At 44.3% G+C, this 15388-nt stretch overlaps 2 protein-coding genes across 9 annotated transcripts in view; both read right to left on the bottom strand.

Moving 5' to 3' along the window:
• Positions 1-41: 41 nt before the first annotated feature.
• VAMP3 (vesicle associated membrane protein 3) lies at positions 42-4576 on the bottom strand. Its single transcript, XM_076356356.1, has 5 exons — positions 4467-4576; positions 2858-2939; positions 1985-2143; positions 596-647; positions 42-241 (listed from the first exon to the last, which is right to left on the bottom strand). Coding segments are annotated over exons 1-5 (315 nt in total). The 5' UTR covers positions 4469-4576; the 3' UTR covers positions 42-221.
• Positions 4577-8046: 3470 nt separating this feature from the next.
• The window catches only part of CAMTA1 (calmodulin binding transcription activator 1), a 330817-nt gene continuing 323475 nt past the window's right edge, over positions 8047-15388 (bottom strand). For all 8 annotated transcript variants that reach the window (XM_076356070.1, XM_076356072.1, XM_076356073.1 and 5 more), the window contains one exon: positions 8047-11547. In XM_076356070.1, coding sequence (XP_076212185.1) covers positions 11515-11547 — 33 coding nt within the window. In that variant the 3' untranslated portion in view covers positions 8047-11514. The remainder of the gene's footprint in view (positions 11548-15388) is intronic.

The raw sequence follows: 15388 nt of genomic DNA, 5'->3' as shown, positions 1-15388 counted from the left end.
TCTGTGCCCCAGCTTATCAAGGCACTGTGGAAGCGGTGAGCTGTGCTTGTTAGTAATTTATGACAGGAGTGTCTTAAGGCAACCAGGTACAGTTAGCTAACATTTCAGTAATCAAAACAGTTTTGCTTTAAACAGCAGTAAATGGGCTGAAAATACAGCAGGTTTGAAGTGGAGAGGCTGAAGATGGGCACCTTCAGTTGATTTGAGTTTCTTCCTGTAACTCATGAAGGCATATTCCAGACTACAAAAAGAAGAAAAAAGTTGGACAAAGGACAGTCTCTTACAGCCCCTCGCCATAACAATCCTGCATTTTAAGATTTTGAGATACTAGAGATACGCAAAGAGGGATTTAAGAGTTTCCCCGTATTGGTTTTCCTAGTTTTAGTTTTCCTTTGTGCTTGCACACTGATATTTCTCACCCAGGACTATCTATCTGTTGCCAGTGGTTACTGCAGCATTTGTTAAAGCAGTCACTCCTATTTCAGATTAATGTTGTATATACTTTGAGTATCCTGGCTTTATTTAAACTGTACCAGACGGTGAATTAACACCATCTATTCCAACTCTACAAGAAACCCGTTTTGGTGAAACTTACCAATAATGATGATGATGATAATGAGAACCACAGCTATCAGTATTGCCCACATCTGTGAAAAAAGCCATACAACACTTACTACAAACCATGCAGCAGCATTAACTGGCCTTTAGGGTACAGGAAAGCAGCCCCTGCAAGGTACTTTTGCACCATGTGCTAGATCTGACACAGCAAGTACAACTTCTTCAGTAAGCAAGCTTGATTCACCATTACCACTGAAGACATGATAGGCTGTGCACACAAGCAAAGCAGACCAAGAGGTTCTTTTCTATTGTGCCTCCATGCAAAGCCTGCCTCAGGTGATGATACAAGCAGGAGTAAAGAACTATTAAACATAATTTCTACTCTTACCCTATACCACACCTTTCACTGTCTCTGTTGCTCACCAAAGAAGATTCCAACCTTTGCCAACAGCTACAGGCACAGGAGTCTGAGCAAGCTCCTTCTGCTTTCTAATACTTCCCACACACTAACTCAACCTATGTATTTTTGACCTTTTGCTTCCGGTTCCCCAAAGCCTCAGATTACTGAGGTGTTTCCCTCTGGCCATTACTGTCTTCGACAAGGTCTTGCATCAAGCAGCACGGCTGGTAATCCAGCTTTTGGTTACTTCACCTAACCACTATGCCATGTTTTTAAAATAGACACTGTAAATTTGTGCTGGTTTTGGCTGGGGTAGAAGTAATTTTCTTCCTAGTGGCTAGTACAGGGCTATGTTTTGGATTTGTGCTGGAAAGCGTTGATAACACAGGGATGTTTTGGTTATTGCTGAGCAGTGCTGACACAGAGTCAAGGCCTTTTCTGCTTCTCACCCCACCCCACCAGCGAGTAGGCTGGGGGGGCACAAGAAGCTGGGAGGGGACACAGCCGGGACAGCTGACCCCAACTGACCAAAGGGATATTCCACACCATATGACATCATGCTCAGCATATAAAGCTGGGGGAAGAAGGAAGGGGGGGACGTTCAGAGTGATCATGTTTGTCTTCCCAAGTAACTGTTATGCATGATGGAGCCCTGCTTTCCTGGAGATGGCTGAACACCTGCCTGCCCATAGGAAGGAGTGAATGAATTCCTTGTTTTGGTTTGCTTGCGTGTGCGGCTTTTGCTTTACCTATTAAACTGTCTTTATCTCAACCGATGAGTTTTCTCACTTTTACTCTTCTGATTCTCTCCCCCATCCCACCGGGGGGGGGGGGGGGGGGGGGGGCGGGGAGGCGCAGGGGGGAGTGAGCGAGCAGCTGCGTGGTGTTTAGTTGCTGGCTGGGGTTAAACCACAACAAACTTAACTAACATTGGCTAAAGCCACTTTTACTTCTGCCTTTTGAAATGCCAATTGTAATAGTGTTAACTGCAATACTGCATAGTGTAAGTATACAAGCCATGGTTACCTTACAGTTCTTCCACCAATACTTTCTTTTCAGCTTGGCTGCACTGGTCTCAAACTGGGAAGCTCCTGCTTGCAGTGCATCAGCACGGTCATCCAACTCTGACAGCTTCTGATCTCGCTCCAATACCTTGTCCACATTCACTCTCATGATGTCAACAACCTACATCAGTTTAATGCTTACAGTAAGTTATCAGTTTATCACCCGCTGTGGAACTTAATTGCAGGCAACAGATAGCAACACATGGTACTCTTAATGTTCTCCTCTCAGAAGTAGGAGCTATTGTCTTTTAGTATATCCAGTCATAAGCTTCAACAAAACAGTGAAATTTATCTGTGGCTGGAAGCCCCTAATACCTACTTTAAAATGTCAGCAGTGCCAGTTGTGCTGGCGTTCCCTTAAACCTGGGAAATAATTTCTGACTCGCTTCAGAAGGATTTGAGGCATATAAACATGATAGTCAACCGTGTGTCAAAAAATACTGTCAGTAGCCAGCCTGGCTTTTGGACTCCCCATAAATCTGGACATGTCATATTTGGTGGTCAGCCTTCATTGCTACTGATGAGAGAAAAGCTCGTTCTCTGTAAGAACAAAGGTTTTTATCTTTACTTATGCCAAATCCTCAAGCACTGACTTTGCAGCTAATGTTTGGACACTGGTAACCTCTCTCTACTTCCCTACTCCAGCTGAATGGATTTTTTTTTTTTTTAACCTTTGCAAGAGTTAAGATGACACAAGTATAATAAAGCAAGCTGAATGATACTAGGCTTCCCCTTCATTATATGAAGGGGAAACTGCTTTGGCCAAAACATCCCTTCTAGTTATACAGGTTTCCTGAAGGAAAATGATTACACTGCTATCAGACTAGACTTTTACCTCATCTACTTGGTGTTGAGTCTGCTGAAGACGACGATTACTGCCAGCAGCCACATTTGAGCTTCCAGGAATACTGGCTGACCTGCAGTAAAGAAAGTCATCATTATTCTGTTTAGCTTTTGATAAGTTGTGGTTTTGGTTTTAAGTGGATATGCTTAGACTACACAAGTTATCCAACGTTCCTGAAAACAGGGCACTTGAATCCTTGGAATAAATACGGGGCAGTTTCCTATGAGAGGAGTGAAGTTTTAACAGCTGACAATAGGTGTAAGTCATGCAGCGTCCCAACATCTTGCCAACGAATTGCTTGACGTGCTAAAAGACAGCAGTGGCTTGCCAATAGTATAGTTTACAATAAGGCATATGACAACTCCTACAATGGTTCACAGGGCTCAAACATTCAAGAGTTTGGGCTCAGGGGTGTTCTTGTTTTCCAGTATGAACACAAATATTAAGTTTCAAGCTACAGTAGTTTACAAAAAATTAAATACAGAAACTTTATGGTTATTCTAACTATGTGCTCTTCCAGTGGTTGCCTCTGTCTATTCTTTTGGAACAGTTGGCATGGAGCAAGAGAAAGCATAAGAAGCAAAAAGTATTCAACATATACAACAATTTACATCTGGTCAGCTTTGACTTCATAACCTCAGGCAGTTGAATTCCTTTTACCAGCTGCAACACCCTACATCTTTGTAATGGATGCAAGAGCCTCTGTACATACTTCTCATATCCTTTTCACTGCTTTACCAAGCTTTTGTTGCTTATCTCTAGAACTATCTGTACTCAATTTGCTTTTTCATGTTTTCATTTCTCCTGCATCAGAAGCACGTACTGTTTAGTGCATCCTGATACTTGAGAGCTTTATCAGAGTATTGGCTGTATTTACACATTTGCACGCTGAGTTCTAATTTACATTTGGCAAGAACAAATGTATACATGCACAATGAGCAAACCAGGAAGCCTGTGACACGGCTCAAGAGCAAGCCACTTATAATACAATATAACTGCTCCTCTGTTTTGGCACTTAAGTCGCCCTTTCGTGCTGTTTCACCGCTAGTCCCAGACTGAAGAGTCTCGAAAGTGAAAGCTCCCCCTGAGAGCGGAGGTTCCAGACACAACAACAAACCAGTCACCAGAAAGCACTCTCTCGGTGCTCCGGCTACGTGGGCAGCGCTTTCAGAGAGAGGCCTGGGGCCGGCAGAACTCCGCCTAAATTACCACAGAGCCGCCAGGACAGGACAGCCCGCCCGAGCAGAAGCCAAACGCCCTGCTACCCGGCCCGAGCAGCGGCTCAGGGCGTGCGGCCCAAGTGACGGCTAGACTCGGCCTCCCGCCACCGGCCGCGCCTCACGACTCCACGCACAGCCGCTCCCGGAAGCCCCCGCCCGCCGATGGCGCCGTCCCAGGGGCACCCAGCCAACACCACCGGGCCAGGCCGAGCCGAGCCGGGCCGGGCCGGGCCGGGCCGCCCGCGCTGCGCAGTAGGCCTGCCCCTGCTCCTGCCGCCACCGCCCGCCTGGGCGCGGCCGGGTCGACCGAGCCCGCCGCCGCTCCCCGACTTCCTCCGACGGCGGGCATCCCCCCGAGGCGCACGGCGACCCGCACTCACATCCTGCCGATGGGGATCGGACCGCTGCACGGCAAGAGCGCCCGGGCGAGTCCCAACGGGAACTGCACACGGCCCCGGCGGCGCCCAGGATGTGACGACAGACCCGGGCGGGGCCTGGGCGCCCCGGGGAGGGGCATGGGACCACGCCTGCAGAGGGGCGGTCCATGAGGAAACCAGGCCCCAACGGGGCGCTGCCCGGAGGCAACGCCCTCGGAGCGGGGCGGGGGGGGCAGCGAGCGCGCGGTGCAGCCGTTAGGGGCACGGCGCGAGTCGCGGGGCGGTGGGGGAGGGCTGTCACCGCCGTGTCAGGCGCGGGGCGGGGGAAGGACGTTGTCTCCCGCCACCCCTCGCCCCCCACTCCCGTTTCAGTCCCATAGCGCCCTGAGGGGAGCCGGCCCCGGGCAGGCAGGTGTTAACAAGCGGCAATACATGAGGCAGCTGGGGCCAGGCCGCCCCGTGAAGGATGCGGGCGGGAACGTGGGCTTGGACCCGACCGTGGCAGGACCTGGTGGGCCGGGCCTGAGGCGCGGGAGGGACAGGGAAGACTTGAGGAGAGGACTCCCCTTCCCCCGGCTCCCCTCCGCTGCAGTGATTCGGTGCTGGTGCTGTGTCGGCTTTTCTGGTGGGAGGGTGTCTGGGGCGGGGGGTGGTGCCGGGCTCTGGCGAGGCCTGCCGTGCTGCTACTCTGCAGTGTCCCTTACACGCGCCTGTGTGTGTGGGACAGGCCAACATAGTTGATGTCGGTGCGTATGTGTAGTGCATGGGTGCACACACGCGCGTGCACCACCCCCCCCCCCCACTTGCTCTCAGCCAGCTTCTGGGCAGGATGTGGCCTGCTCCTCTGGCCATCTTGTGTGTGTTAATGCATCTTGGTGTACATTTCGGGGCTGCTGCCTCTGTGTGTGAGACCCCAGTTCTCTGTGGTAGCACCCTCAGAAGTGGTGCAATTACATTGCCTTACTAGCAAACACTTGGCCTGAACTGCTGGGTCTATGTGGTGATTTTGAGATCTCACTGTGGTTATACAGTGGGAAAAGTGTGCATGGTTTTTTTTATTTTTATAATCATGTCAGCGTGTGCCTCGCATCACCTGAGGGCAAGTGCAAGATGCTGAAGGGTGAAGGCCTGCCAAGGTAGGTAGGTTTGTTCCTATCCCTCTTGCTGGTTGTGAAGGGCTCTTGGCATGACCTAAGCCCAGAAGTACACCTGGGCTCATTTCTCAGAGACCTAGCAGGTTTATGCCTGTAGCAGGCCTGGCTGGGATGAAGTTGATGTTCTTCATCGCAGGCTGTACAGTGCCATCTTTTCAATGTGTGACCAAAACAGTGTTGATAACATGCTGATGTTTTGGCTGTTGCTGAACAGTACTTGCACAGCATCAAGGCCTTCTCCGTTTCACATGCTGCCCCCACAGCGAGTAGGCTGGGGGAGGGTGAGAGGCTGGAAGGGGACACAGATGGGACAGCTGTACCAAACAGACCAAAGGGCTATTCCGCACCAGATGACAGCATCCTCAGCAGTAAAGCTGGGTGGGATGGTGGTGGTCTTTCCAAGGTACTGGGTGGCTGGTGGGAGGTAGTGAGTGACTGCCTTTGCATCACTTGTTCTTATTTTTGTTCTTTTCTGTTTTTCCCTTCACTTACTGACCTGTCTTTATCTCACCCCATGCATTTTTTTCTCACGTTTGCTCTTCCAGTTCTCTTCCCCCATGCTGCTGGGGAGAAAGGGGAGGTGGGGGAGTGAACAAGCAGCTGGTTGGTGCTTACTTTCTGGCCAGGGTCAATCCACCATGATGCTAAAGGAACCCAGGAATTAACAGGCACATAAAATGGAAAATTGGGGAAGTATCTGTGAGCAAACTGGGGAGTCAAATGCTGATTTATTCTTAAAGAGAAACATAATTAAACTTGTTTCTCTGTGGTCCACTAGAAACTCTCTTAATGAAATCTCATCTTCTGTTGTGGTCCTGGGTTTTGGAAGAACTTACTCATAACACTACTAACATAGTCACTCACAGACCAGATGATTAATCTATTACAGTTGTTTTTCCCTACTTAGGCTAGCCTTGCAGTCAGGTACAAAATTGGCATTATTGAGAGTTGGTTCATGTAACGTGTATCTGTTCAGTACAATAGTTAGCTATTAAGTCTCAGTTATTAGTATTACTGTGTTATTAAGTGTGACCTCTTACATTTCTGCATCTGCAGGCCTCTTGAATTCTTCCAAGATTCACCTCTGCTTTGTGCACAATGTAGGATTTAGCAGTCTCCTACTAGGTGTGCATGGTTTCTCATGAAAAGCCCAGATGCCCTGCCCTGAAAGTGATTGTCTACTGAAGAGGAACTGAAAATAATTTGATCTCAGAGAAGCTAGTCGTCCATAGATGAGTAGGTGTCTGCCATGTATATACAATTATATAGAACTGCTTTAAGTCGTGTTAGAAAACCTCATCAGAATTGAGGCCATCTAAGGGCTGGTGAAATATTTACAGATATGTAGTATTATGTCATAGAATCATAGAATCATTAAGGTTGGAAAAGACCTCTAAGATCATCGAGTCCAACCGTCAACCCAACACCACCATGCCCACTAAACCATGTTCCTAAGCAACTCATCTACACGTCTTTTAAATAGTTCCAGGGATGGGGACTCAACCACTTCCCTGGGCAGCCTGTTCCAATGTTTAACCACTCTTTCAGTGAAGAAATTTTTAAAGAAATGTCACCTTACATAATTTCACAGAATGTTTCCAAATTTGATAAACTACAGCATATTGCCTTCAAAACTCATTTCCACCAAACCAGGCTGTTAGCGGCAGCTGGGCAGAATTTGTATTTTAAGGACAGCTGGATTTCTAATGCGTGTAGTTGCAGTCATCTTGGCAAAACCTGTAATTTGAAGCTTGGATATTGTGGGTAGATGGGTACCCAGCATCTGTGTTTTAAAAGTTTTCCTTTCTGCTGTAAGCGCGTGGACAACACTCAAAAAGGAAAAGTTTCTGCTTGGGGTGAGGGCCTGCGGGGAAGAAACAGAGAGGGTGGCTGGTGTGTACAGGTTTTGTCTAGCAGCTGCCAGCGTGGGAGCCGCCAGCAGGGCCCCAGGTCTGAGCCAGTAGTGCAGATCAGCATTGTGGAGCTCTGGGCTGGCCTCCGAACTGGAGGAGGACTGGGCTGGCAGTGCTGCGCAGCGGAGCTGCAGAGCACCATGGGGCAGCAGCACACTGCAGCAGGACACCTGGAAGAGTTTGCTGCCTGAGAAATAGCTTCTCTCAAGCATGCTGCTTTACACACCAGATGAAGGTTACACACTGGAATACAGCAGCAGAAAGGGCTGCAGATCCAGGGACTGTGTTGTTGCTTTTAATGAATCCCACCATGCTCCAGGGGCCGCACACCTGCTAGTGGGTGGACTGTGGACTGTTCAGATTATAACCTGTAAGAAACTAGATGCTACTTACAAGCAGGTCATGTAAAAACCACATTTTTTTCATGGTTACTTACAGTGAATAAAGGACTACGTCATTCTTTTAAACTAGGATGGAAGAGACGTGTTTAAAAAAAGGTGCACACTTTGTATGGGGAAATTTTCTTTGTTTTTAATTTACAGCAGAAAGAATATAAAGCATTCAGAAAACATTTTCCATATTTTAAGGGCAATTCAAAACATTTTGCATGGTTCCAGCAGCTGAGTTCTTCAACAGATCCATTGATTCAGTGATGCTTTACATGCACGGTTACAAAAATAAAACTTACAAAAGAGAAGACATCTATACTAGTTTTACATGCAAGTCTTGGGGACCCCCCATTGGGCACCAACTATTGTGTGGAACTGCCATAAGCGTGCAACCAGAGAGGGGGTTCATGTTATATTCTGTATTTCTTTCACACAGTATTACTGCTGTCGAATGTGTTTCACAAAGGAGCAATTCCATTATCAGAAGACAGAAGATCTGGCTCCTGGCATTTGGGAATTCGAATTTTCCCGGAAAGCTGCACTTACTTATCTTCCGTGAAAATGTAAGTTCCACAACCAAGAAAAGGGTGAGCAGAATCACTTCACTGCGGGGGGAGTCTTTCTAACTCCCCAGTGGTACACTGAAGGGTTACGGCCCGACACAACAAAGCACTTAGAAGCTGTACTCGGCTTAAAGCATGCAAGTAGTTCTGTTGCGCCCGTGGAATTGCTTGCATGTTTAACAGCAAGTACATGCTTAAACGTTTGGCTGAAGCAGGATCTAGATTAGTAGATACACCACCAGGCCCATGGATCTGGAAGAGTAATTTGAAATAGCTCTGTATATTACTGAATCATTTTCTGGAAAGACAGGGAGTTAAACATTTCCACTGAGGTCACTACTCTTGTTAGGAAAAGGTCAATTCTATATTGTCACGTATCAGTTAATGGGAGCAACATTTCGGTTTCAAAATGTCAGAGTTCTTCCAGTATTAATACAGAGCATTTCCAATTCATTCCAAAGGAGTCTCTTCGGCATCTCCTGTTCTGTTTTTGTGTGAGAGAAAAATTTAACAGTTAAGGTCCCAATTCCATACAGTAAATTGAGGCTACGAGGCTGCCCACAGGCACAGTGTGAGTGCCAGGCCATTTGTTTTTCTTTTTTCCCTTTTTTTTAGATTGAATCAGGTCATAAAGCAGCAGTTCAGAAATGTACAAGAGAATTCTGATAATGAGCTATAGCACATCTACTGTTAATTCAATGCTGGCAGTGAAAAGAAGTAATTAAAAACAGGTACAATTATAGAAAAGGCACCAAGAGCACTGACCCCAGTTTTTTTGCCACAATCTTGTTTTTACTCTTCTTTTAAAGACACCAGTTTAAAAGCTTCTTACGTGTGAATATTTTTAGGCTTCACAACAAGCCTTGTGTTTAAACATTGCAGTTGGTGGCCGGGATCAAGCAAGAACAACTATTCCAAAACTAACAATCTCAAATTTACACCAGTCCATTCAGAAATTTTAAACTGCCACAAGCAAAACAAACACACAGGAGCAGTTTCTGATCTCAGACGCATGTACATAACCCACGGTAATGACACAGACTTCAGGAGTTTCCTCCCTTACATTCCTGTGTAATAAAGATCAGAACCTGGTTCCCATTGTCGAGAATTTGTGACAGTTTTAAATTAGTAGTTCAATTTAAAAAAATCTAATTTCTTTGGCTCCTCACTATGTGGAAATAGCAATATACCATGACACCCCTACAAGATCAGTTTGCATCTTTTTTTAAGTTTTACTTAATTTTTTAAAATTTTTTGTGCAATTTTTATTACATTTTCTGACTTCCAGCAGGAGATATGAAAATGTGAAACATATTTTTCTACTTTCATACTATTTCTTTTTTTTTTTTTTTCATTTTATGTTCATTCTAAGTGTTCCTTATTGGAGTGAGTGTATGGTGTTAAGCTAGATACGGTTTTTGTACTCTTATGATTATCTGCTTTGCAAAAGTAACTTAATTTTCTTAAGCAATATTAGCATTCACATTACTTGGCACCATTGGCAAAAAAAAAAAAAAAAAAAAAAAGACGGGGGAAAAAAAAAGGAAGGAAGGAATAAATAAATTAAATCCAACCAAACCAAACTCCTGGTAGCCAAAATCAAATGTAAACATATCCTTTTTTTTTCTTTTTTTTTTTTTTTTTAAAGTAATGTTGCTCTGCCTTTTTTTCCTAAGTCTAAATACAGTAGCTCTTTTTTGCCATTTAGTCATGCTTTAGCAAAAATGTTCTTCTAAAGAACATTTAAAATAAAGTTTCTTATAGTGAAATAAAGTTTTTGTTTCATTTTACAGACCATAGCCACTAATGCTTTGCTTTGTTCATTTCTTTTTCTTGAGTTCATGCACATATCTCTTTGTTTTAATATATACAATATGTACAAACAATACATCCACACTCTTCTGGTTCATTCAGACAAAACTATACAAATAATAATTTTATCTTGCCAAGTTATTGACCCTTTGTGAATAAAATATTTAGTAATTAATCAATATATTCCCTTTCAAATATTTTTTTCTCATTTTCCAGTTCTACCTTCTATATATACAGAAACTGCCCAGATTTTGATGAAGTAGCCAAAATAAGAAATTTACTGGCCAGAATGCAGCACCACTCTGATCTTTAGGTGGTATAAAACGTCCAGGCAACATATGTATGTGAGACTGCAAAATGACAAGAGGATTGACAAGTACTTAAGATAAAAAGCTACACGTTTTACAAATTATTTTAAGAACTTAACTGAAATAATAGTACATGAAAGTAAGGCTAGAAAATAAAGTGCTGAATATGAGAGAAAGTACATGACAATTGATATGTTTGCAGGTTCTAGTAAAAATACCAAAAAAACTTTTTAAAACTTGCTTAAGCTGCTCTCTCCATTCCTCATGCATTACCCGTTTATCTCATACACCAACCCCTTCTGTAAGTTCCCACGGGATGTATTAAAAACCTGCAGATTTAAAAAGTTGCATTAAGTGTGCTGTAGAGATTTAAATCAAACACAAAGGACAGAGGTGCGAAGGAAATGAGGATGCATGGACCCAATAAAGATGTACTGATCTAAGCCCCTCCACTGAGACTCTCAAAGCTTCAGTTTCTTGGAGATGACTGATAGGCGCAGGAACAGCATTCTTGCGTTGCTTGTGCATTCCCACCTTTTCTTAACAATATTTTTGGTATAATATTTGTACAGTTCCACATGTTGTTTAATACAGCCCTATATGAAAAGGATAATTAATCGCTTCTTCCTTCTCGGAGAATGAAGCAACTCGCAATTTCCTCCTGGTGTCTTTTGTTTTCCCCATGATCCAACAGAAGATTGAGTTCCAAGATGTCTTGCTGAACAAATTAAAAGTTGTCCATGAAAGTGCAAATGCAATGACCAAAACATTACTGTTAAAATCCTGCAGCTGGTATTTCCAGAACTGCAGTGGGTATTTTTGTTGTTGTTGTTGCATGTCTCTGCTAAAAACAGAAAATGAAAACAGTCTGAAAAGCAATGTCACATTGCTACGGGATGCTGCTGCGTATCTTCAAGTTCCTTGGCCTTTTTCAATTCTTTCACTCTGAAAAAACAAAGAGGAGCTATATAACACTTCTATTGCAAATCTCATTCCAGACAGAAAAATCAAAATGATTCCTCATTCTAACCTCCCGTGGAAAAGAGCCAGCTCCCAGAGAAATGACAGGAGGGTAATACATTCCTGACACCACAAACAGTTGGAAGCGCAAGAATGGGCTGCTAGAAATCCGAGACAAACACATTTGGAAGGATACACTTATTTCCAGCTACTGTTTCTTCCTGATATTTGTAACTACAGCTGGACTTCGTTCTGGTATCGGCCTATTTAATTGCTTGGAAGTTTTTTGGACTGCTGTTCATTACTGATTTTGCAGCTGCCTGCTAGTCCAGCTGTTCTGGCAAAGGGGCTTTTCAGCGTTGACCTCTTTTCTCCATACAACGCTGAAGCGGCAACAATTTGATGCTGTGCCCGGCCCAGTAGGGGAAAAATCAGTCAGTCATACTTGCAAGGGAAGCTTGATGTTGATACAGAATCTCACATAAGAAAGTGTTTATATGCGAGTAGAAGGAACTGGTATGGGTGTGAAGAAAGATAATTTACTTCACACTTATTCCAGCTTCTAGTGGCTGTATTTTCTAGCATGCTGTTGGTAGTAGATTCATGTTTTTTCCCAGCCAGCAGTGGAGGACGCTGCGTGCCAAGGGAGATGAACCTACAACGTGGAAGAGTCACTATCCCTAGATGTGGCCTGATGCTTCAGTTCTCAGCTCTTTAAAATGCATGCAATACATTACCTCCTCTAGCACTTGTCAGCATAAGAACTAAATCATCACTGAAAGCTGAAATAATTAAAAATTAAATTAAAAGGATGAACAGAAGGGAATAATTTCAATCCCATCAAAGAAAGCTGAATTCTGCATCGGTGCTGGAGTAGCAGCAATCCTCTGCTCAGGCTGACAAACTGGCTGTGTATCAGTGAAGGCTCCCTGCAAAGGAGCCAAAACAAATCCACGGGGACTTCCCGTGCTGCCTCTAAACCCAAAGGCAGGTGCCCAGCTGAGCTTGTGGCAGCTTAGCTCTGCCTCCTTTTGCAGGGAGCTCCTTTCCGCAGTGCAATCCCTTTGCCACTTGCCTCCACGTGTCTTTCCTCTGCTACTGCGAGGGGAGGACCACCCCAAAAAGGAGTAGAACACCGCCTAAATTAAGTGATTTAGCAAAGCATGTACATGCCCAACTGATGTAGCAAAAACTTGAAAGGACAAATAACAAAGGTATGGTACAAAGAATTGTGTCAGAGCTGCAAGTGTGTAACCGAATCCAGCTAAGAGGGAATGGATTTAACAAAGCCTGAGTAAATACAGATAGTAAAAGGTGTTGGGAGAGCTAAGCAGCAGCAATGCCAGTCTGTCACTTCTGCACGTAGACTTCCACTCACACATCCTCTTTTGGCTCTCGCACCAGCCTGCTAATAGAAGGATACAATGAAGGCTATAAACTGACCTCTATAAATACACCTCCATTTCACCATTTATTAACTTTTCTGCACGTACTATTACTCAGAATCACAGTCAAAAGGGAGCTAGCTGCTTTTAACTCTTTGTTTTTTCTGACTCAAAGCTCTAGCACTCATAGGCTTTCTCTTCATTTGTGAAACTGGGGGAAACAGGAGTCAATGAGTAAATCACACTAACCAATATGCAGGTCTGACCTTTGCTAATTACCTTAATTCCACCAAACTGTTTGAGAATATCACATATGGAAAGACAGAGGGCTCTGCCAATCCAAACGCACGTGCTGTTTTCAGAGCCTGAAGACTTAACATCCAAGGGGCCACGGCACTCCTCTGAAATCCGAGTGCGGCAGAGGGGTGCCTCAGTACAGCTCTCCCAGATGCCAAGTGCTCTGATCCCCAGGCTGAGGAAGGGGCAAGGCAGCAAGTGGCACCACCAGTTCTGAATTCCTACTTGGGTAGCGCTGTACTGAGTCTAAATGCCTGCTACAACTTCAGAGAGACATTTTCTACAGGAAAATTTTGGCTCTATGCAAGCTGGTGTCTAAAAGACCCTGCTGACATCAGGGGAGTGGGGGCTTCGGCACTGCACAGAAGGCAGCAGCAAGCCTCTGCTCGTCCCCAGTGGGTGATGATGTATTATGGTGCTACCTGCTGGGTAAGTCCAGATCATCTTTTCATTATAGGAAACAGGAAGACTGGTACAGTGAACTGAAAATGCTCACAAATGACAAATTGACCGTCTTCAGTATATTTAGTTTTCTTTCTTTTCTTGCAGCAGAAAAGCAGCCTCTCCCTTGAAAGTATTACTAGTATTTCTACTACTGCACCGCTTAGAAGCGGGTGAGCCAAGATCACTGCTGTGCTAGAAAAATGTGGTGTGCCTCTGTGCACTAGACAATTTTTAAGGCTTACATTAACTACATTCAAGAAACCATCTATTAATACATGATCTGCAGTGCAACTTCCAAATGTTTTCTGTTGCACTTCAGTACTGTAATGTAAGATTAACCTGTTATTATAGATCTCTTGCTGAGAACATGCACATTAGATAAGCTGGTGGCTCTTTCACTGAGACATGCTATACCTTAGTTTAGCACTTCACCATGCAAGGACTACACTAACAAAGCACTTTTGCTGTAAGAATGCAAGACATGCTTTGCTGCAAACTTCAACCTACAGCATGCAGTATCTGTACTGGTGCAGACCTATTGAATCTGTTTAACAGGAACACACATGCCAATGGAAGTTAATTACTACAGCACTCAACATTTGCACTAGTACAGATCCTATTCAGAAATATGCACCACTTTTCCTTGGTCAAGTGTACTTTACATTGGTTTACAGATTCTCAGGCTTATAAAAATGTTGTGAGTGCAACAATAATTACTGCTTAAAAACACAAGCACACACTAGTACAGAATTTCCCTACGGCAAAGTTACAGACTTTGAAATTTGTCATGGGTACTTTACTGCAAGATGCTGTTTAGTATGTAATGGCTTAAAACAAACCCTGCATTCCACAGCATTTATAAACTTAAGCTTCGAGATGATGACCATCCAACTTTATTAAGCTACCACATTTTTTTACTTCAACTAACCTCTGTGTTCAGTATACTTAATTGTGCATGTGTTACATTAAAAATGGGAGTGCAGGTAGGTACTACAAGTCCTTTATTTGTGTAATACAGTGCCCGGTAGGTATGAAGACCTGCAGTCTGCAGCTGGCAAGCTCTCCTCATCGCTCAGAAGAGCTGGCACTGAGGCCAGAGAAGTTCTCCCCTCTCCTGGCAGCAGGCTCGAGGCAGCCCTGCTCAGCTGTGGGATCTGCAGCATAGCACAGCCAGAGTGGAACTGAAGTACCTCTAACTGCTACCAATAATTGAGCAAATCCATGGCCAGACCGACACTTGGGAAGCACTGAAGTGTTGTTGTGAATGCCCTGCTTCTTCCCCAAACCAGGGCTAAACATGAAGTGCCAGAACCACTGTACGCATCAAGCTAGATACCAGACCAAGGTAATCCATTTACTTCATCATTTAAACTAACTGTTCTTAAACAAGCCTCTGAATTGCTTTATCAAGAGAACCTAAAACTAAGTGTTTTCAACCAATTAATTCTTTATTGGATAGTCTGTACCGCAGCCTTTCCTGTGTCTTAAAAGTCCTTTTAGTTCTCATTTAACACTTTTCTTTTTGAGCAAGTTCCTTACTCAGTGATACTTTGATTTGATTTTGTTACAACAATGTAAAGTGTCAACATGAGTGTGGGGCTGGTATTTCCTCTTCATTAATGCTCGGTGTAATAAACCCTCTAAATTTTCAAATGCAGTTAAAAATACAGTTTGATCAGGGAAGAATTTTGGACAAATTA

Source organism: Aptenodytes patagonicus, chromosome 19, assembly GCF_965638725.1.
Source record: "Aptenodytes patagonicus chromosome 19, bAptPat1.pri.cur, whole genome shotgun sequence".
In the NCBI taxonomy this organism is placed as follows: domain Eukaryota; kingdom Metazoa; phylum Chordata; class Aves; order Sphenisciformes; family Spheniscidae; genus Aptenodytes; species Aptenodytes patagonicus.
This window is presented reverse-complemented; position numbering and strand designations above follow the sequence as displayed.

Bases quoted from the DNA above. Each gene is read 5' to 3' on its own strand.
- VAMP3 (XM_076356356.1), bottom strand. The intron at 2,144-2,857 runs GTAAAAGTCTAG...AAACTGATGTAG, and splicing joins CTCAACACCAAGTAGATGAG to GTTGTTGACATCATGAGAGT. The intron at 242-595 runs GTAAGTTTCACC...TTCTTTTTGTAG, and splicing joins TATCATCATCATCATTATTG to TCTGGAATATGCCTTCATGA.